General features: G+C 45.2%; 1 protein-coding gene across 3 annotated transcripts in view; it reads left to right on the forward strand.

The window, feature by feature from the left end:
- The window catches only part of OTUD7A (OTU deubiquitinase 7A), a 388133-nt gene that overhangs the window by 340498 nt on the left and 25818 nt on the right, over nucleotides 1–21817 (forward strand). For all 3 annotated transcript variants that reach the window (XM_070775293.1, XM_070775294.1, XM_070775295.1), the window contains 2 exons: nucleotides 3231–3358; nucleotides 4091–4203. In XM_070775293.1, coding sequence (XP_070631394.1) covers nucleotides 3231–3358; nucleotides 4091–4203 — 241 coding nt within the window. The remainder of the gene's footprint in view (nucleotides 1–3230; nucleotides 3359–4090; nucleotides 4204–21817) is intronic.

Below are 21817 nucleotides of genomic sequence, written 5' to 3' on the forward strand. Positions count from 1 at the left end.
CAGGGCTGAGCCCTGTTGAGCTTGAGCAGAAAGTCTGTGGGGCAGTGCGTGAGGCTGGGTAGATCTGGAGCCACCACACTGACTGCAGCTGATGCACTTAGACTGACAAGAAGACAGACATGGGTAAGTAACACAGAGATCAGCACACTCAGAATATCCTGCAGAGAGGTCAGCAAACTCTTCCAAGAGATGTGAGCTTCCTGGTTGCAAAAAGCGACACCAGCAAATGCACAGGTGCGGGTGGCAATGTTTGGATGGCAGAAGGTCACAGTACACTTTCTGGAAGATCATGTAACCCCTCTGGACCCAGGCTTACATACACATGCAGGACTGGATTTGTGCCAAGGACCCCAGCATCATAGCTGGTGGTGCCTTATTCCTCTTGCAGTCTGAGGACCCTCTCCAGGGATGGGCCCCTCCAACAAGAATATGGTCCTTGTTGGTCAAACTCACCTCCCCAGGTAAACATGACCTGAATTCAGTGCTGTGACCCAGAGCAAGGATGCCCCAGACCTCACTTCAGACCTGTAGTGAGAGGTCTGTTCTATAAGAGGTGGACTGAGCTGAGCCCGAAAAGTGTTCGAGGGAAATGCAGGGCGTCTGGGACAGGCCCCGAGATACCCAGAGGAGGATGGAGCCCAAGTGCAAAGGGAACATTCCACGCTCCTTAGGCTTGACCAAGGGTGACAGGGAAAACAAGGGCCCCACCCGCTGCCCGCTTCTGTCTCAGTATTAACTCATTCCTGTCTGTCGACTCCCCGTTCAGCGTAGCGAAATAACAATCAGCAATTCCACTGCCCGGCGATGTCTGCTTTTAATATTTTGGTATATTGTCTTCCACACGTTTGTATATACTTCCAGTGAAATTAGGATCTCACAGTGTTCACGGTTTGGAATCCAGTATTTTCCCCTTAAAATTGTAAATTGAATTTTTCACGTTATTCTTCAAAAACATGTTTTGCAAGTTGATTCTTCAAAAACATGTTTTGCAAGTTGTGTCTTATTCCATCATAAAATATTCAGTATCCCTCTCTTATGGAACTTACTTCACCTTATTCTGTATCAAACCTAGAGAAAAATTACAAAAGAAGACATCTCTCCTCTTTGCAAAGTCTCAGGCACAGGTATGCCTTTGTCCTTCTAACACTCAGTGTACACAGGCATTGCCCCCGTCATGACCACAGGTGGACAAGGCCACAAGCCAGGTGGTCACATGCCACCGTGGTCCTGACTGATGGCAGGTGTCTCACAGTAGCACAGCAGGCCCCCAGTTCTGCCTGGGAGGAGAAAGCCTCCTGCAGGTGGCCCTTGCTCTTGCTGTGAGAGGCTGGGCCGAGACTGAACCTGGGACTCACGGCCGGTTGATTCTTTCCTCCCAGTACTTTGTTTCCCCTTGGTACTCAAATTGCTAAACTATGTACAAGCAAGTCTGCTCAAAGTGGCCACTCTACACTCACCAGCAGTGCTTACTGGACCTGCTGACCAGCCCTGCCATTGACCTAGGGTGTGGGGCACGCATAGAAATGACAGTAATCCTGGGGTCAGGCTTGTGGGCAAACGTGTGGGACAAGGAGATTCTCTGCACAAGAGACCCAGACAAGGAGCCATGACTAGTAGACTGGACCCAGGACTTGCCCTGCCTGGGAGGAGGCTGCAGGCAGGTCGGAGGGATGAGAAAGCTCAGCTCGGCCAGTTCATAAAAGGAGCATTGATGGCCATCTTCCTCTGTCTGTAGAAAAAGACTGCAGAAAAAGACGACCGGAAAGCCCACGGCAGGCCCCTGTTATCACGTCTTTGCACAAAAGGATGCGCAGCCAGACTGAGCCTTTGATCATCAGTCAGTGTGGGTCACTGCTCTCCGAAAGCTCTCCAGAGGGTCCCAGCTCACTTCAAAGCCCACCTTTCCACTCTCCACCTCGCCCCTTCCATCCCAACTGCAGACACCTTCCCCTCCCTAGTACACCACATGGGGCCCCTCGGGGTTGGCCCTGACCTTTTCCTCCACCTGGGATGGTGACTCAACCCTGTCCCTAACCACTCATGTCTTTGTCCCAATGTCTCCACTCACACTGTGACCAAACCACCCAGCACTCTGTCCTCTTAGCCTGCTTTGTCTCCCCTTACATTGCCACTGCCTGCAACATAGTGTGTTACATGTTAATTCTATGGCTGCCTCCCCTCCCTTCCCCTCAGTATGGACTCCATGAGATTTTAGGAATTTAGTCTGCCCTAGTTGCTGCTGTGGGTATTCCCATCACTTAGAATGGTGCCTCACCCTTACTGTAAAATAAGTATGGAATTAAGTGGAATTAATAGTATTCAGTTAAACAAATGAACAAATGAATGAATAAATTTCCCTAGTCTCTCCCTGTAGCCAGAGCTGCATCTCTCTTGGCGCTTCTTCCATTGATTGGGTTTCTTAACCACTTCTGAGCTTCCCCAAGGATGTACTCAGAGATGCTGGGTTGTTCTTATGACCCCTGGGCCAGGTGGGGCACTTCCCTCAGAAGCAGGTGCTCTCCCAGGGCCCAGATGTGTGCAGAGATGCCTCAGGGCTACAGATACTGGATGCAGCAGACCCTCGATGAAACTGGGGTCTGACTGCCATCCTGCCTTGGGGCCCTGCATGAGGACACATAATCCACCGTCCCCACAGGCTCTCTCCCACTCCAACACAAGGTCAGAACCACAAACATTACATCCCTCAGAACAAACCTTGAGAGGTTGAGGGCAGCCTGCGAAGGGCCCCCAAGACTTAGTGAAATGGCTGTTGCTTTAAGAAGGGGCTGTGCTCCTTCATTCCGTGCCTGCATCTGCAGGAAACATCAGGAGGGAGGGCAGAGGGGAACTGCTTGCTAATCGAGAGAACTGAATATCTCGCTACTGCATTATCTGTTGACAAAGTTGTGGGGGCCAGGACTGGTAGGTGGTGGTGGTCTCAACTCTTCTGTTTTGCCCCTTCCTCATATATTTTCTTGTGGCTCAGAAGATAAAGAATCTACCTGCAGAGCAGGGGACCTGAGTTTGGTCCTGGGGTCAGGAAGATCCCCTGGAGAAGGGAATGGCTATGCACTCCAGTTTTCTTACCTGGAGAATTCCATGGACAGAGGAACCTGGCGGGTTACAGTCCATGGCGTCGCAGAGTCGGACACGACTGAGCGACTAACACGTTCACTTTACTTTCACATCTTTCCTCTCTCCTCTACTCCTCACGGACCTCCTGGCTGCAGGAATGTGGGGCTTTCATGACCGGGACCTGGTTTTGCGGAAAGCTCTCTACACCATGATGAGGACAGGGGCCGAGAGGGAGGCCCTGAAGCGAAGGTGGAGGTGGCAGCAGACACAGCAGAACAAGGAGGTGGGTACCTGTCAGCATGGCAGAGCCAGGACGGTGCCAGGGTGCAGCCAAGGCCAAGATGGGGTCCTATTTGGGGCCCCAATATCAAGTCTGTCTTATGAGATGCGGCAGCAATGGCTCCATCCCCTACTCAAACCCACTAAAGAGGAACCCATTCCAACAGTCAGCCCCTGCCCACAGTGACCAGACATCCACTCCCCTCGCCTGTCCTGGTATAATCATGAAAACCACCTACCCTCACTCACAAGGCTGTCCCAACCTGAATGGTGAGTTAGATGGTCACCTGTGAGGTCGCTGCTGGTGCAGCCGCTGATTGGCCCTGGCGTGGCCCCAGCCCCAGGGTGTGTGCTCAGTCCAAAGAGAATGTTTATCCCAGAACCTTAGTGCGCACTGGCCCTTTGCTGGCATGGAAGCCCTTAAAGATGGGTCTGCCCAGGTCCCTGCACACATATCAGTGGTCAGCACCCAGCCCAGTACGTGTGCAGGTTCCATTCGGTCGCTCTAACCCCTGAGAATGACCACTGGTGCTGAATGCACTTCTGACAGCATAGAGGTTGGAGGTTGGGGGTTCTGAACAAATTCTGTCCAGAGCAAATGCTGACGGTCCTTGGCCACTAACAGTGCTCACCCCAGGCTGACCAAGCCGGGAAGTCGGGCTCTCAGCCAGACTGATGTGGGTGCAGGGCTGAAGAGGTGGACGCCACCTCCTAACCCCACCCCCCTTCGTGCCAGTCAGGGCTGGTGTACACGGAGGAGGAGTGGGAGCGGGAATGGACGGAGCTGCTGAAGCTGGCCTCCAGCGAGCCACGCACACACTTCAGCAAGAACGGCGGCTCGGGCGGGGGGTAAGTGCTGCCCCAGCCCTCCCCATGACGGCATGGGAGGTGATAGGGGGGATGTGGGACCCCCAAGCTGGGGACAACACAAGGAAGACTCCTGCCTTCAGATCTTAGATTCTACCAAGGACGCAGGGCAGGTGGTAGGGGATGACAGGACCCTGCCAGATGTTTGGAAGAAAGTGTACACAGTCACCGTGTGCATCTCCTGAGCTCAGGCATGGGGGACTCACTGTCCAGCCAGCCTGGAGAGGGCCTAAGCTGCCCACGCGCTCACCAGGCTCTGAAGCTTCAGGCTGCTGCTGGAATCCTAACCACTGGGCCACCAGGCAACGGTGGTGGTCTTTTAAAATAACCTCCATGAAACTTGGGCCAGCAGGGTTCCAGAGCAGGTAAGCGTCATGCTGGAGCCTGGCCCCATGGTGAGTGACGTGTACAGCCCCACTCCTGCCCAGACCCTGGCCCTCCGGCCCCAGGACAGATGGGAACAGACCCTGCACTGCTGCTCCCAGCATGGACACTGGCCCGGCAGTTTTTCCCAGAAAGAACCAGGTTAAACATCTGAAGAGGTCAGAAGGGAGCAAGGGTCAGACTCAAGGATGCACTTGACCAACCTCCTTTCTTCTTTCCGCAAGACTCGCAGTAGCCAATCCCAAGGCTCACTGGCGGAGCCCCAGCAGGAGACCCTGGAGGCAGGGAGGCGTGTCCACGACTCACTCAGAGAGAAGGCTGGAGACCAGGTTGGGGTCCAGGCAGGGCGAACCACCAGCCAGAGAGCCATCATGGATAGGCTGTTTAGAACTGGTGACCACAGGGAGGACGCTCTCCCAGACCCCAGGAAGGCAAGACCATCATGAGCTCTCTGCCGAGTTCAGATGCGTGAGAAAGCCTGAATGGCAACTGTATCAGTAGATGCAGATGCGGTGAGAACTGTGAGAGCAAGGCCAGGCAGAGGCCGGGGGCTTCCGCGCAGGCGCACTCAGAGCTACAGTACTCATTCTTTCTCATGCTCCTACTCGCAAATCACGACATGTCTGTTTCTTGTGGCTAAAGCAAGAGAAATCAGACATTCTGTGCTACTTACTGCACCTCCAGAGACTTGTGAAGTGCTACCTCCAAAAGGCTGCTGCTGGAGTTTGTAGTCCCCTCCAGCGAAGGTGAACTCAGCTTGCCCATCACCAGAGCTGCTAGTGGGGCCATGGGTAAGAGGGCTGGTCCCCAGAAGGAAAAGAAGACATGGGAGAGAGAGGAAAATAACTCCACCCCAAGTCATGCAGGTCTGCATGGAATCCAGTGTTGGAATGAAGTTGCCCATCACCACCTGGCACGTGCAGCCCCAACCCCGACTATGGACACTCTGGGGGAAGAGGGTGTGTGTGCAATGGGAGGAATCCATTACTTGTTATACAACTGGTAAAATCTATGAAAGCAGTTAGTGACGACCTCTGGGTGCTTCATCTGGTTTAATGGCAACTGAGAACTAAGAAAGGGGTCTTCCTGGTGGACCCCAACCAGACGCCCAGATTCAGATGTCATGGATTAAGATTCCCAGACTGGGTGCATGATCTTGGGCATGTCTCCCAAGCTCCTGGACCATCTTTGTTGTTCAGATGTAAAATGCATTTGGTAGTAAGGGCCCTGCTGGGCTATATCGGTTTTCCATGGTGGTGGAGTAAACCACACCAAAACTGGGGGGCTTAACACAGAGACACTGGATTTTTTCCTGTTCTGGAGTCAGCATTCTGCTCTGGAATTTTCTGGAGCCTCTCCTGGGGCTGCAGCATCTGGCAGTTAGTCTGGGTGGTGCAGGACCATCCAAGATGGCCTGATTCACAACTCTGGCTCTTGCTGAGCCTCCATCTAGATTTCATCCTTGAGAAGGCTCAGGACCCTTACAGTATGGATCAGGGCAATAAGAGGGGGCAGCCTACACTGTAGAGGTTCAGCTCAAGCCTCTACTTGCATCAAGTTTACTAATGTCCCGTGGAAACATTGGCCAAAGCAAGTCCCATGGCTGAGCCAGCCTCTGGGCAGATAGACTCCATCCTTAATAAAAGGAGGGGCAAAGTCCCATTCAGTTCAGTCGCTCAGTCATGTCCAACTCTTTGTGACCCCATGAACTGCAGCACGCCAGGCCTCCCTGTCCATTACCAACTCCCAGAGTCCACCCAAACCCATGTGCATGGAGTCGGTGATGCCATCCAGCCATCTCATCCTCTGTCGTCCCCTTCTCCTCCTGCCCCCAATCCCTCCCAGCATCAGAGTCTTTTCCAATGAGTCAGCTCTTTGCATGAGGTGGCAAGTATTGGAGTTTCAGCCTCAGCATCAGTCCTTCCAATGAACACCCAGGACTGGTCTCCTTTAGGATGGACTGGTTGGATCTCCTTGCAGTCCAAGGGACTCTCAAGAGTCTTCTCCAACACCACAGTTCAAAAGCATCAATTCTTCGGTGCTCAGCTTTCTTTATAGTCCAACTCTCACATTGCAAAGGAACAAATACACAGCAAGAAGGCTCTGTGACCATCAAAGCAGTCGGCCACATTCTCTGATTCTGTTGGCACTGGGCAGTGAAATCATGGGTTTGAAAGTGGAAAGAAGCTTTTATGACTAGAAACATAATGTTTATTAAGACATTGTCACATTCAGCCTGTGAGTTGGCATGCCTGCTACCTATATGGTATGTTGTAAGGCCTATCCCAAATACCTGAAATGTATGGTTTCCCTGACTTTCCATGGTTCATCTCCCTGTCCATAGTGTAGTGGTTATGACACTCACACTGGCTCATCTGAGTGTCTGATATTCCACCTTTAGAAATTCATTCCTGTGAGTCTTGAAAACGGTGGAGCCTTAGGGGCTTTCCGGAGTCTCTGACTGTAGAGCAAATCCCTTCCATGAGTTTATATGTCCCATGAGTTTATATATACTCTGAACCTTGACCTCCAGACCCTAGACCTGTAGGAATGGAACATAAAAATAGCTTATTGTTCTGGGCAGTGAGGATTGAAGAAAGAAAGCCATGAACCTCTGCTGGGCACCTATCTGCCTTACATACTACCTAAGTGCCACTGCCTTACACACTTCATCTCCACTTTATAAATTAGGCATTACCCCCCTTTACATGTTGGGAAACTAATGTTCTGAGAGATTAGTTGACTTACCTCTGGTTTGTAACTGGTGGAGCTAGAATGCAGACTGAGACCTGTCTGAGTCCAGGACCCTGCAGTTTACCATGGAAGACGCTATGACAAGTTTTATAGCTTCTTAAGAAAGATAGAATTTTTTGAGTCCTTGCATATCTGAATTTCTCTTTATTCTGTCTCACCCTTGATGGATAGTTTGGGTATAAATTCTCTTTAAATTCATGATATGAATGATGTCATGAAAGATGTTAAATCAGACAGAAAGCTATCAACTTCCTGGCACTCAGTCAAAGTTGGCTACTTTGAAGTGAAACAATTATATGAAATCCAAAGACTAAATATGTTCAACCAACTTCTTACTCCACCTTTACAGACTCTGAAAAAGATTTATTCATTAACGCAACATGTATTAATTGCCTGAGGCATGCTGTGCATTTCCAAACACACTATCTCATTCTGTCATCACTGTAACCCTATGAGATAAAGGTTATAATTCTTATTTAAAGTATGAGGAAATTTGGATCAGGATAAAAACTATTTGCCCAGGGTAGTCTGCTGAGTGGAAGAGCTGTAGTTCAAATTCAGGTGTCATGCCTCCCAGGTCTCCTGGTCCCTGTTTTTCCTCCTACCCCTTAGCTCAGAAGTCTCTTTCTGTTCTTACAGAGAATTGAGTTCTTGCTCTTTTCTGTGGGTGATAGAATGGGGCCTCTTTGTTTTGTAGTCTAATGCCAGGACGTGTTTCAAGGGAGTATCATTTCAGATCTCAGCCTTCGTTAACAACCGGCTAATAAACCTTTGCCATCAGGTGTCTTTCTGTGTGAGGTACAGAAAGGTATTTTCCAACTCAGTCTCTCTGGGTCTCCCTTTTCCTCCTCTACCAAATACTGAAAACCTTTGTAAGCATTAGTTCTATGATAAATTAATGAGAGGAATTACTTAAAAATTTCAAGCAATTTTCAACAACCACTATACTCTTTGGAGGCAGGGAATAAATCAGGACCCTCTCAGTTTGAAGAATACCATGTAAACCCCATTAGGGAAATGAAAATTAAAACCACTACATACCTATAAGAAAGTCAGAAAAAAAATATACTGGCAATACCAGGTGCTGGTGAGAGTGCAAAGCAAATTTTACATCACATTGTTGGTGATATAAAAATGACACAACCACTCTGGAATACAGTTTGACAGATTCTTGTAAATTTAAAAACACATTTGCCATATGACCCAGCAGTCCTACTCCTAAGTATTTACCCTAGAGCACTGGTTCTCAACCAGGAATGATTTTGCCCCCAGGGGACATTTGGCTAGATTTAGGAAGAAGGCAATGGCACCCCACTCCAGTACTCTTGCCTGGAAAATCCCATGGACGGAGGAGCCTGGTAGGCTGCAGTCCATGGGGTCGCACAGAGTCGGACACGACTGAAGCGACTTAGCAGCAGCAGCAGCAGGGATATTTTGATTGTCACAACTGGAATGTTGTCTGAATACTGCTTGAATCTAATGGGTAGAAGCCAGGGATGCTGCTAAGCCTTCTAAAGTGCACAGGACAGCCCCCCAAACAAAGAAATAGCTAGTCCAAAATTTCAGTAGTGTCAAGAAGAGAAAATCTGCCCCAAAGAAATGAAAATGTGTGTTCACACAAAGTTCTATGTAAAATGTTTATAGAAGTTCCATTCATAATTGCCCAAAACTGGAAACAACTCAAATGTCCTTTGATAAAAAAAACTGGAGTACATCAATATTATGAAATACTATTCAGGAATTAAAAACAAACTACTGATATATGCAACAACTTGCATGAAAGGATCAGGTCTCAAAAAGTTATGTATTGTATGTATGGTTTCATTTATATGACATTATCCAAAAGGCAAAACTATAATGATGGAGAACAGATCAGGGTTTCATTTATTTAGAATGAATGTCTGAGTTTCCAATATCATTTCTTGAAAAGACTATTCTTTCATCATTGAATTGCTTTTATGTTTTTCCAATACCTATAGGCAATATTTATGTGGGTTTGGGAGATTTACGCTGGGTGGGAGATTCCGTATTATGTTCCATTGAAATATGCACCTGTCCTTTTGACAGTGTCATTTTATAATAAGTCTTAAAATTAGGTAGCATCACTCCTCTAACTTTATTCTCCTTTTTCAATATTTCTGGTCCTTTTTTTTTTTTTTTTGCTTTCCCATACATATTTATAGAATCAGTTTATCTATATCTGAAAAATATTCTGCCAGGATTTTTATTGGGATTACATGAAGTCTATACATGAATTGGAGGATTGAAGTCTTTAAAATGTTGAGTGTACTTACACATCTTTTTCCATGTATTAGGTAGACACAGTATGCTTCTTCATATATTTAAATCTTCTTTGATTTGTTTTATTAGCATTTTATAATTTTCTGCATAAAAGTTCTATACATGTTTCAGTTCAGTTCAGTCGCTCAGTCGTGTCCGACTCTTTGCGACCCCATGAATTGCAGCACGCCAGGCCTCCCTGTCCATCACCAACTCCTGGAGTTCACTCAAACTCATGTCCATCAAGTCGGTGATGCCATCCAGCCATCTCATCCTCTGTTGTCCCCTTCTCTTCCTGCCCCCAGTCCCTCCCAGCATCAGGGTCTTTTCCAATGAGTCAACTCTTCACACCAGGTGGCCAAAGTATTGGAATTTCAGCTTTAGCATCAGTCCTTCCAGTGAACATCCAGGACTGATCTCCTTTAGAATGGACTGGTTGGATCTCCTTGCAGTCCAAGGGACTCTCAAGAGTCTCCTCCAACACCACAGTTCAAAAGCATCAATTCTTTGGCGTTCAGTCTTCTTCACAGTCCAACTCTCACATCCATACATGACCACTGGAAAAACCATAACCTTGACTAGACGGACCTTTGTTGGCAAAGTAATGTCTCTGCTTTTGAATATGCTATCTAAGTTGGTCATAACTTTCCTTCCAAGGAGTAAGCGTCTTTTAATTTCATGGCTGTAATCACCATCTGATATATACCTGAATATTTCATTTGAAGCTATTGTAAATGATTGTGTGTGTGTGTGTGTGTGTGCACACGTGCTCACATACATGCACATGTATATGTGTTTTCATTTGGATCTGCAATTGTTCATTGCTAGTTATTGCTAGTTACTGATGTTTGTGACTTTGTATTCTGTGATGTTACTAAACTCATATATCAGTGCTAAGAGGTTTAGATTCCTTGGGATTTTCTACACAGATATTCATATAATCAGTGAGTAGGGGTAGGTTTATTTCTTTCTTTCTAATCTCTATGCCTTTTATTTCTTTTTCTTATTGCACTAACTAGAATTTCTAGTATGATGTTGAGCAGACATGATGAGAGAGGAAACTCTTCCCTGATTATCACTCTTAGTCAGAAATCTTTCATCAATAAGATATTTGTTATAGATTTTTAGTAGGTATTTTTTATCAGATTGAGGAAGTTTCCTTGTATTTTTTTTGTTGAGAATTTCTATCATTAATGAATGCTGAATTTTATCAAATACATTTCTACATCAGTTAATATGATCATGTGGATTTTTTTCTTCTTTAGACATTAATATGGTAGGTTACGTTGGATGATATTTGAATATTGAACCAGGGATTTCATTGCAGGGAATCATTGCATTCCAGGGTTTAATTCCACTTTCTCTTGGTGTGTTAAAAGTTCTTCTTTTGTTATTTCAATTTGGCATATTATGTTGAGAATTTTTGTATCTATTGCCATGGAGGTTATTGAACACAGTTTTCTGTTTATGCACTACTGTCTTTGTTTACTTTTGGTGCCAGTGTAATGCTAGTCTCATAAACAAGTTGGAGACAATTCTCTCTCCTTCTGGGCTTCCCAGTGGCTCTAGTAGTAAAGGAATCCACCTGCCAATGGAGGAGACCTAAGAGATGCAGGTTTAGTCCCTGGGTTGGAAAGATCCCCAGGAGAAAGGAATGGCACCCCATTCCAGTATTCTTGTCGGGAAAGTTCTATGGGCAGAGGAGCCTGGTGGGCTGTAGTCCATGGGATTGCAAGGAGTCGGACATGACTGAGCATGCGTGTGTGCACACACACACACACACACACCCCTCTATTTTTTCCAGTAAATTGTCTATAATTGGTGATGTTTTTTCTTTAAATGTTTGGTAGATTCACAAAATCTGTGAATTCATCTGCAATCAGATATTGCCTTTTCAGAAGTGTATTAACTATAAATTCAGCTTCTTTAACAGTTATAGAAAATAGAAATAAGTAGTTTTGGGTAGCTTGTTGTTTTGAGAAATTGTTCCATTTCATCAAAGTTGTTGAATTTATGTGCATAGTATTGTTTATGATTTTCTCTTGTAACTTAATACCTCAGGGGGACTTTGGTGATATGCCCTTTCTTTTCAGATTCAGCAATTAGTGTCTTTTCTTCTTTCTCTCTCTCTCTCTTTTTTTTTTTTTTTGATCTGCATTGTTAAAGTTCTGACAATTTTATTGATCATTTAAAAGAACCAATTTTGGCTTAATTGGTTGTCCCTGTTGGTTTTTAGATTTAAATTTTATTGATTTCTGTTCTTACCTTTAGAGTTTCTGCTCATTCTGTTTGCTTTAGGTATATTTTGCACTGATTTTTCTACTTTATTCAGGTGAAAGCTTAGATTATTGATCTGAGATATTTTTCGTAATATATGTATTTGGGGACTATAAATTTCCCTCTTAAGAGCTGCTTAGCTGCGTATAACAAATTGTGATATGTTGCATTTTTATTTTCATTGTTTAAAATATTTTCTAACTCCCCTTGAGATTTTCTCTTTGACTACTGAATTATTTAAAAGTCTATTGTGTAAGATGGTTTTGTTGTCTTTCTTTACTAATTCTGGTTTAATTGCCTTATGATCTAAGAACATAATTGGTATGATTTAAATCATTTAAAATGCCTTCAGCATATTGTCTGTCTTTGTGAATATTCCCTGGGCATTTTAAAAAGATGTGTATTCTGTACTTGTTGTAAAGTGTTCTGTTGATGTCAGTTAGATCCAGTTGATTGATGGTTTTGTTCAGATTTTCTATACCCTTGCTGATTTTCTGTCTACTTGTTCTTTCAGCTACTGAGAGAGAAGTTTAGAGCCCTGCAATTATACTTATGGCTATTTCTATTTCTCTTTTCAGTTTTGTCAGTTTTTTCTTCTAAGTATTTTGAAGTCTTATTGTTAAATCCACATTCATTTAGGACTATTCCACCTTCTTTCTGAATTTATCCTTTGATCATTGTATAATATCTCTTTTTATCTGGGGCAGTTTTCTTTGGTCTGAAGTCTACTTTGCCTGATATTGATAAAGCTTCTTGAAATTGACCTCGATTAAAATTTTTATGATCTGTAATTTTCCATCCTTTTATCTTTAACCTACCTATATCATTATATTTGCAGTGAGTTTCTTTAACACAGCAAATAGGTATTATTGATTCTAACAATTTCTGTCTCTTAACTGCTACATTTATATATCTGTATTTAATGTAATTATTGATCTGTTTGAGTTTTGGTCTCCTGTTTTATTATTTGTTTGCTTTTTCCCATTTTTTTTTTTGTTCCTCTCTTCCCCTTTCCTTGTTTCAGTTATTTGAATTTTTAAGATTCTATTTTAATTTAATTTTTATGATTTTAACATCTTTTCATAGAGTTTTTAAGTGGTGGCTCAAGTAATTACAATATACATATTTTAAACAATTCCTTTTGGAATTCAAGTGCAATTCAAAATCCTTGCTACCAAATAGCTCCCTTATTCTCTCCTTTATGGTATAGTTTTCTTATGTATTTCATCTACATACTTTAAATACCCCATCAGCCAATATAATATTTTTAATGTGGATCTTCAAATATATATTAAAGAACTCAAGAGGAAAAGGATACTCTATTATATGTATGCAAATCATGACTATTTCTGTTGTGCTTCCTTCATTTCTGATGTTCCAACATTTTTCTGGTATCATTTTCTTTCAATCCAAACATTTTCTTTTAATTTTGAGGGAGATTTTCTGGTTGTGAGTTCCATTACTAATTCTTCTGAGAATATGTTTATTTCACCTTTTACACCTAAAGGATATTTTTAACAGATATAGAATTCTATCAGTAGTTTACCATCCTTTTCTTGCAGCACTTTAAAAATCTCGTTTCCCCTTCTTCTCCAGTAGTTCCTGATGAGAAATCTATAAGTCACTTGAATTACTGTTCCCCTGTTCAGTGTATCACTTTTCATCTGGCTGCTTTCAGCAATTTTCCTCCATCCTTAGGTTTCAACAATTTGATTTTGTTGTGTCTGGCAGGGCTTTCTTTAGGTGTATCCTCCTTAGTTCTCTGAGCTTCTTAAATCGATAGGTCTGAAGTGTTACCCAGTTTAGGAAGCTTGCAGTCATTATCTCTTTAAGTTTTTTTTTTTTTTTTTTTTTTCCTTTTTAGGGGCTGTGTACTCTTTCTCCTTCTGGAACTCTGATGACATGAGTATTACACTTTTGGTACTGTCTGAAGTCACTGAAATTCTCCTTTTGTCAATCTTTTCTTCTCCCTCTTCTTCAGATTGGGTCATCTGTTGATCTGTCTTCAAATTTACTGACTCATTCTCTCTCATCCCCAATCTGCTATTGAGTCCACTCAGTGAATTTTTTCTTCCAGTTACTGTATATTTAATTTCTAACATTTCCATCACTGATTGGAGCGTTTTCACAATACCTTCTTTAAAATGTTTGTCAGATAATTCTGACATCCACCAACTCAGCGTTGGTAGTCTTTTGACCGTTCTCTTCCTTGGGAAAATTGAGATTTTTTGTGGTTCTTCATGTGTCAAGTACATTTGCATTGCATCCTGGACATTTTGGATATTACAAGACTCTGAGTCTTGTTAATAATCTATGAAAAATTTTGACTTTTCATGTTAAGCAGGTAGGTTCACACTGTAAATTTCAACCTGCCTTCTCTGGGCTGTGGTTTTCAAAGCCTTTGCTGTCCTATTTGCCTAAGCCACACATTACACAGTCTGTAACCTGGGCAGGCTTCTGAACTGTGGTGTTGGAGAAGACTCCTGAGAGTCCCTTGGACTGCAAGGAGATCCAACCAGTCCATTCTAAAGGAGATCAGCCCTGGGATTTCTTTGGAAGGAATGATGCTAAAGCTGAAACTCCAGTACTTTGGCCACCTCATGCGAAGAGTTGACTCATTGGAAAAGACTCTGATGCTGGGAGGGATTGGGGGCAGGAGGAGAAGGGGACGCCAGAGGATGAGATGGCTGGATGGCATCACTGACTCAATGGACGTGGGTCTGAGTGAACTCTGGGAGTTGGTGATGGACAGGGAGGCCTGGTGTGCTGCGATTCATGGGGTTGCAAAGAGTAGGACACAACTGAGTGACTGAACTGGACTGAACTGAACTCAACTGAACTGAACCTGGGCAGGGGACATTCAATAAGTCCTCAGAGCCTTTGGGGTACTGATTAGGGCAGATCAGATCGATAATCACCCAGCCCAGAGTTGAAGAAAGGGGAGTCCAGGAGTTCATAAACAACCTTATGGGATTGTTTTCTGAAGTCCTTCCTGCTTTATAATCTTCCAGGTACTTTCTTGTTCCCTGGGACTCCCTTTTCTGTCCTCCAGCCATAATGTGCTGCTGTACACCTAGCCCTGTCCAGCGCCCCTGCTCACGAAGGGCTCATGTATGTTTTATATTGTCTCTCCTTCCCAGTGCAACATCCTATTGGTGCAGCCAACCCAATCCTTCTTTTTGATTCTCTTCCAAACCCTAGCTCAGTGCTGGCCAAATGGGGCTGCGTGTACCAACAGAGCCAGATCCAGGACCAGCAGGTGTGGTGCTGAGCACTTGTGCCTCCACACACACCCCAGGGGAGACATTCCTGCCTGGGGCCCATGACACCAGTGCCCAGACTTGACCTGTTAGGAGCCAGGGAGCAAAGGCCAGCCCTCTTGGGATGAGTGCTCACACCATTCTCCCACACAGCCTTTGACTGGGATCTGGAGCAGGGAAGGCTGGCTTTCCTAGGGGATCAAGATTCACTGGAGATGGGGAAGGACAGCAGCGTCTGACAGGAATTAGAGCCATGTCATCTACTGAGCACACACGTGTTACAATATGATCTGTATCGAGCAGGGCTATGAAGCTATCATTATTATCACCAATGGCAGAAAACAAATTCAGGAAATTAGTTCTCAGCATCCCTCAGCCCAGAAGGGACAGAGCCAGGATTTGAACTTGAACCTGATTGCCAACATAAACCCACCCTCTTATCAAATCAGAACATCCTGATGCACAATCATGCAAATGATCCTAATCAGGCATGAAGAGCAAGAATCAACAACTTATCCTGGAATTTGTGATGAAAATAATCAATTTTGTTCTTTAACCTTTTATAAAGCAATAGCTTACTTTTTCTCCATTGGATGAGACAGGTTATGGAGCCTGAGAGGCTGTTAGAACAAAGAGAAAATGAGACAGAGAGGGGGACCTTTTCGAGGACTCTTGGGCAGCCCCCACTGAGTGACTGACGTCCCAGGCCTGCATCGCCCCAGTGTGCTGCTCATTGTGCAACTGACTTCCCACAATTTCATTGCTGTGTTACATAATTTCATAGTAGGTTTGCTACTTTTATTTTTTATTGGGCTTTTTCAGAAATAGCTAGACTCTTAAATGGTTTCCTAATGTACAGTCTCAGAGATATGAACTTGTCAGTCTTTTTTACATTTATTTTTATTTGGCTGCACCAGGTCTTAGATGTGGCACGCAGGATCTTTAGTTGTGGCTTATGGGATCTAGTTCCCTGATCAGGGATCAAACCCAGGCTTCCTGCATTGCGAGCACGGAGTCCTAGCCACTGGACCACCAGGGAAGTCCCTTAATTCAGTCTTTTAAGGAAACCTGAGTGGCATGCTGCTGCTGGGAGGTACTCACCCCTCAGACTGGCACTCTGGGGTCAGGGCTTGGCCTGTTGTGGGAAAGGAGGCATTCTTACAAATATTCCTCAAGATTCTGTGACTTCTGTCAGTGAACCAAGCAGGAAGACTGTTCACCTAATGAGTTCTCACATTTGCAAATGCTGAATCCATTCAAAATTTTTAAAGACATTGCTTATTGAAAATATGATTGAAGCTGTCGCTTCATCTGTCAGGAGCCTTCTCTGACCTTCCTATTTAAAGAAGCCCCCATTTACCACCATGCTTATTAACATCTGATACTTTTTCTTGTTTCATCATCTGTTAATTGTCTGTCTCTGCCACTTAGCCCTGCATACATGTGCACACATGAACACCCACATACACACACCTAGCAACGGTGCTATACCTATAGCAGGCACTCAGGAAGTATTTGTCACACAGATGACCCCAGCTTCTTCATTTTAGGCAGTGAGATGAGTCCTCACCCCTAGGCCTTGGCCACTGTTGAAAAGCTCTTTGTCAGATCCCGAGACCCTCTTGGTCCCTTCAGAGTGCCACCATCCTTCCGTCCTAGATCCCCAGACCATAACTCTTAGCAAGGTCCTGGCTGCCTGCACTGTTGTGCCTTAAGAAATCTTTTTGAAAAGCTGCCCATCTGGGCAGACACGGTCCCTGACCAGATACAGAGGCCCACCTCAGGGCACTGGCTGGCCTCAGCCCCTGTGAGCCCCTCAGGCTGACTCCCCATCCAGCTTCCTCTCCACCTATGTGTCAGCTCATCAAAAATGTCCTCATGGCTCCAAACCTGCCCAGGAGAAGGGGTCAAGCCCCACCACTGGCAGAAATGCTGCCAGTGACACATATGTGTCAACTGAAAACAATGCACAGCGCAAACATTGAGAATTATGTTTTATTTGGCAGACAAAACTGAGGGCTTAAGCCCAGGAGGTAGCCTCTCAGATAGCTCAAAGGACTGCTCCAAAAAGGTAAGGGAAGAGCCATGTGGGAGTTTTTACAACGCAGACCAAGTGGTCAGAGCATCAGAAGATTACAGTTAATTAAGGAAAATCAGACATCTGAAGTTAAGAAGTACAGTGCTTTTCCGTGCATTGGGAAAGTGCAAGAGTCTGGGCTCCCTGAAATTATTCCTTTGATATGCACCTCAGCTACCCGGGGCCAGTATCCTGGGCTTTCTCATCCTTCGCGTCCTCCGGGTGCACCATTGTGGGTGGCTGCAGCGTCTGTTGGTTTGATGGTGGGCATCCTGAGTTCCCTCCGAGTTCGCCATCCAGGCAGCTGTAAGGTGATGGTTTGGTGGCTGCAACATCCTCTGCTTACGGACATGGCAGGCAACAGTGTTTTCACTGACACATGCATAACGAGTGCTGTGCAGCTATGGGAGGGGAGGAGACCGCATACTACGGCAGAGGCCTCTCTGGATGACCCTTAGGAAAAGCAAGGGTCGGCAAGGTCCATGGGGTACCCTGCCTTTCACCTAGAGGTGGTGGGGAGGGTTTTATGTAGAAGCTAAATATGCACATATATTCATAGTCCTGTATATGTGTGTATGCACACACAAACACATATGTGCTTGTATTTTTTAAGTTTTTATTGAAATATAGTTGATGTACAATATTGTATTGGTTTCAGGTGTACAGCAAAGTGATTCGATTGCACATATATACATATTCTTTTTCAGATTCTTTTCCATTACAGGATTATAAGATACTAAGTATAGTTTCCTGTGCTATATCGTAGGACTTTGTTGTTTATATTTTTATATATAGTAGTGTGTATCTGCTCGTCCCAAACTCCAAATTTATCCCTTCCAATACCTTTCCCCTTTGGCAACCATAAGTTTGTTTCCTATGTCTGTGGGTCTGTTTCTGTTTTGTAACAAGTTCATTTGTATCAATTTTTTAGATTCCACAGATAAGTGATATCATATGGTATTTGTCTTTCTCTGTCTGACTTGACTTGACTTAGTATTATCATCTCTAGGTCCATCCATGTATGCTTTTATTTTCAGATGAGAGGGTACACAGGATACTGATAACTATGTCACAAAGAGAATCACCATGGCTGGAGTGACTATACAACTTATCTAAATTGGTACATTGTGGAGAGTGAGAGTAGCCACCGGCCATTGGTGACCCATAAAGCAGGACTTCCCTGAGCAAAATAGGAGGTGTGGACACCGCACCTTGGGGAGGGCGACAGGGAACGTGTCCTAGGGGGGGGCCTGCACCCAAGCTGCCCCTCTGTGTAGCCGTGTGACTGCCCTTGGGCAAGACCCCACTGGTTGCCCAGACTGGATTCCTTGTCCATGACATGGGCTCTTGCTGGGATGTCCTCTAAGGCTGTTACTGCCATTTAAACCAGGACACCCCCGAATCTGCACTGTACCTTTTCATTCCTGCCACCAGCTTCAGTGCCATCTGGACTCACTCCACCATCCTTGCGTCTTGGTCCCACCGCCTCTGCTGAGGGAACCCATCTCTCTCAGTGGGTTTTCACTGGTCGGTGGGTGTCCCTGTGCTCCTGATCCCCCCTCCCTAGGTACACACTGAAGTAAAGGGAACACATTTGTTGTGGCCTAGGGCCTGTGAGGAAGCTCTCAGACACACCCAGGTGTGAGGATGAAGCAGTTACATTGCACGTTAGTCTTCTTAACCAATAACTAAGTGTTTTAGGGATGTTAGGTGTCTTTTCCCAGAGGTAAGATTCTGTTTACAACCCCACATCTAGCATTGCTAAGTAAACTCACAGGAAGTTGATGTGAAGTCTTGGGATGAGAAGTGGACGTGAATATTCAGGACTGGCTTTGCTGGAGCTGATTTCTACCAGCAGGCTCAGTCACAGTAACTCACACGCACAGGTCACTGTTCCAAAGTCTTCTCCTGTTTGCCCATTTGCACCTCAGAGGAGCCTGAGGAGTCATCAAGCCAAATTCCCAGCCTGCATCCAATGAGCAGGAATATTTGCTGAGGCTCCAGAAGCACAAGGGCATGCAAGGGTGTTGAGGGGAGAGCACAGAATGAGGACCCACCCCCAGTTCAAACCTGCTCCCTGTGCCCTGGGAGCAAGGAGCCGGAGCAAGTAGGGAAGGACTTAGAGATTCTCCGGCTGCCCCCAGGGTGGAGCTGGGACCCTTTCTTCTGCCCTCTGGGCCACTGAGCAGAGTCACAGTTGACCTTTGGCTCTCATGTTCAACACCAAAACAGGATTTGCTCTGCTCTAGGCTCATCTCCATAACTCTCCTCCAGTTGGGCTTGCACCCCCATCACTGCTGTCTGTGTCCAGCTATGAGACTTGCAGATGTATGTGGAGCAACCACATGCCCCAACCCTAGCACAGATCTGGGATGGATGGGCAGACAGGTGGGTGGGTGGATGGACAGGTGAATGAACAGAAGGATGAATGCATGTGTTCATGGATGGATGGAAGCATGCATGCATGCATGGATATGCGTGTGGCATTGTGTTAGACTCGGCATGTGTATGTTTTAACGTGCTCCTCTTTTGCGTCCCTTCCTTCCCTGAAAAATTCAGTCCTAAATCCATAAGGTTCATCAAAGCAAGATGGGCATCTGCAGTGGGCAGGGTGCAGGGTGGCAGGACACAGAGGACCAAGGCCAGGGTGTCAGAGCCAGATGGAGTGAAGAGGGCAACTCAGGGGAAGGGCAACATCACTGGTGGAGATTTGGAGAAAGGAGTTAGAAGTAGAATGAACTCTGGAGTGTTAGATTGGAATGGGCGGTATCAGGGGACTCAAAGTTTCAGCTAGATAGGTAATGGATGGATGGATAGGTAGATGATAGATAGGTAAATAGATAATGGATAGATAGATGTATAATACATGGATAGATAGATGACAGATGAAAATGTTTGTGTACTCCTGTGAGGGTACAAACACACACACGTCTCCCAGCTCTATTTACCAAGTCTAGGGGAAGTGACATTAGCAATAATCATATTTTAGCTTCTAAATACCATTATCCACCATTTGGGGAAAAAAACAGAAATGGCTAAATCCAGGGCTGAGGCAGAAGAGATATAAGATGAATCTTCTTGCCTGAAAAATATACACAACCTTAAAGTTGAGAGTGATGTTTTTATTCGGTGGACAAAGCTGAGGACTTAAACCTGGGACACAGCCCCTCAGATAGCTCGAAGAGATTGCTCTAAGAGGGAAATAGGTGAACCAGGACAGGCGTTTTTTGTAACAAAGACCAAGTAGTCAGAACATCAAAAGATTACCAAACATTCCACGTTAAGGAATTGAGTGCTTTTGTGTGTGGGGGGCGGGGGGAGATGCAAGAGTCTGGGCTCACTGATCGCTCTGATGTGCACCTCAGCTCTCCAGGGCCAGGATCCTGTGTTTTCTCGTCCTGAGTCCACTCGGGGTGTACCGTCGGAAAGAGGCGGGTGGCTGCAGTAGCTGGCTGCTAGATGGTGTTGGGGGGCATCCTGCTCTCATCCCGAGTTTCCTCAGGGCTCACTGTTGGGGCAGCTATAATGACTGATGGCTGCAACACCCTTTGTGTACTGATACGGCAGGCAGCATTTTTAGTTTGCAACCTGGACTACCTCCTTCTGCTGAAAAGCAAGGATGTGCTCTAAATAGTGACGGGGCTGTCACATAGCCATAGATCCCACTTGAAAGAGCTCCAATGATCAGGTGGGTATCTGAGCATCAGAATAACCACACTGATGGGTTATAACTCACTGAATCAAATAAAAGCCGAGAATCCAGACTGATATCAATAAATGGTATTAAGACTTGGTGAGGAGTGGAATATGTCTATAGGTTCCAAGTTCCTTCCCATAAAATGCTTATTAATTATGGATGGGAAGTCAGCAGCTCTAAAACCACTAAAAGGGTGCGTCATAAGCCAGTCTGCTCTGATTGTGAGAAAATACAAACCCAGACCACAGACATCAAGATTGCTGGGAGAAATATCAACAACCTCAGATGTGCAGATGATACCACCCTTATGGCAGAAAGTGAAGGAGAATTAAAGAGCCTCTTGATGAAAGTGAAAGAGGAGAGTGAGAAAACTGGCTTAAAACTCAACATTCAGAAAACTAAGATCACGGCATCTGGTCCCATCACTTCATGGCAAATAGAGGGAGAAAAAAGTGGAGACAGAGGCAGATTTTATTTTCTTGGGCTCCAAGATCACTGCAGATGGTGACTACAGTTATGAATAAAAGACACTTGCTCCTTGGAAGAAAAGTTATGACCAACCTAGACAGCATATTAAAAAGCAGAGACATTACTTTGCCAACAAAGGTCCGTCTAGTCAAAGCTGTGGTTTTTCCAGTAGTCATATACGGATATGAGAGTTGGACCATAAAAAAGGCTGAGCACAAAAGAATTGGTGCTTTTGAACTGTGGTGCCAGAGAAGACTCTTGAGAGTCCCTTGGACAGCAGGGAGATCAAAGCAGTCAATCCTAAAGGAAATCAACTCTGAATACTCATTGGAAGGACTGATGCTGAAGCTGAAGCTCCAGTACATTGGCCACCTGATGCGAAGAGCCAACTCACTGGAA

The sequence above is a fragment of the Bos indicus genome, chromosome 21 (genome assembly GCF_029378745.1).
Source record: "Bos indicus isolate NIAB-ARS_2022 breed Sahiwal x Tharparkar chromosome 21, NIAB-ARS_B.indTharparkar_mat_pri_1.0, whole genome shotgun sequence".
NCBI classification, from domain to species: domain Eukaryota; kingdom Metazoa; phylum Chordata; class Mammalia; order Artiodactyla; family Bovidae; genus Bos; species Bos indicus.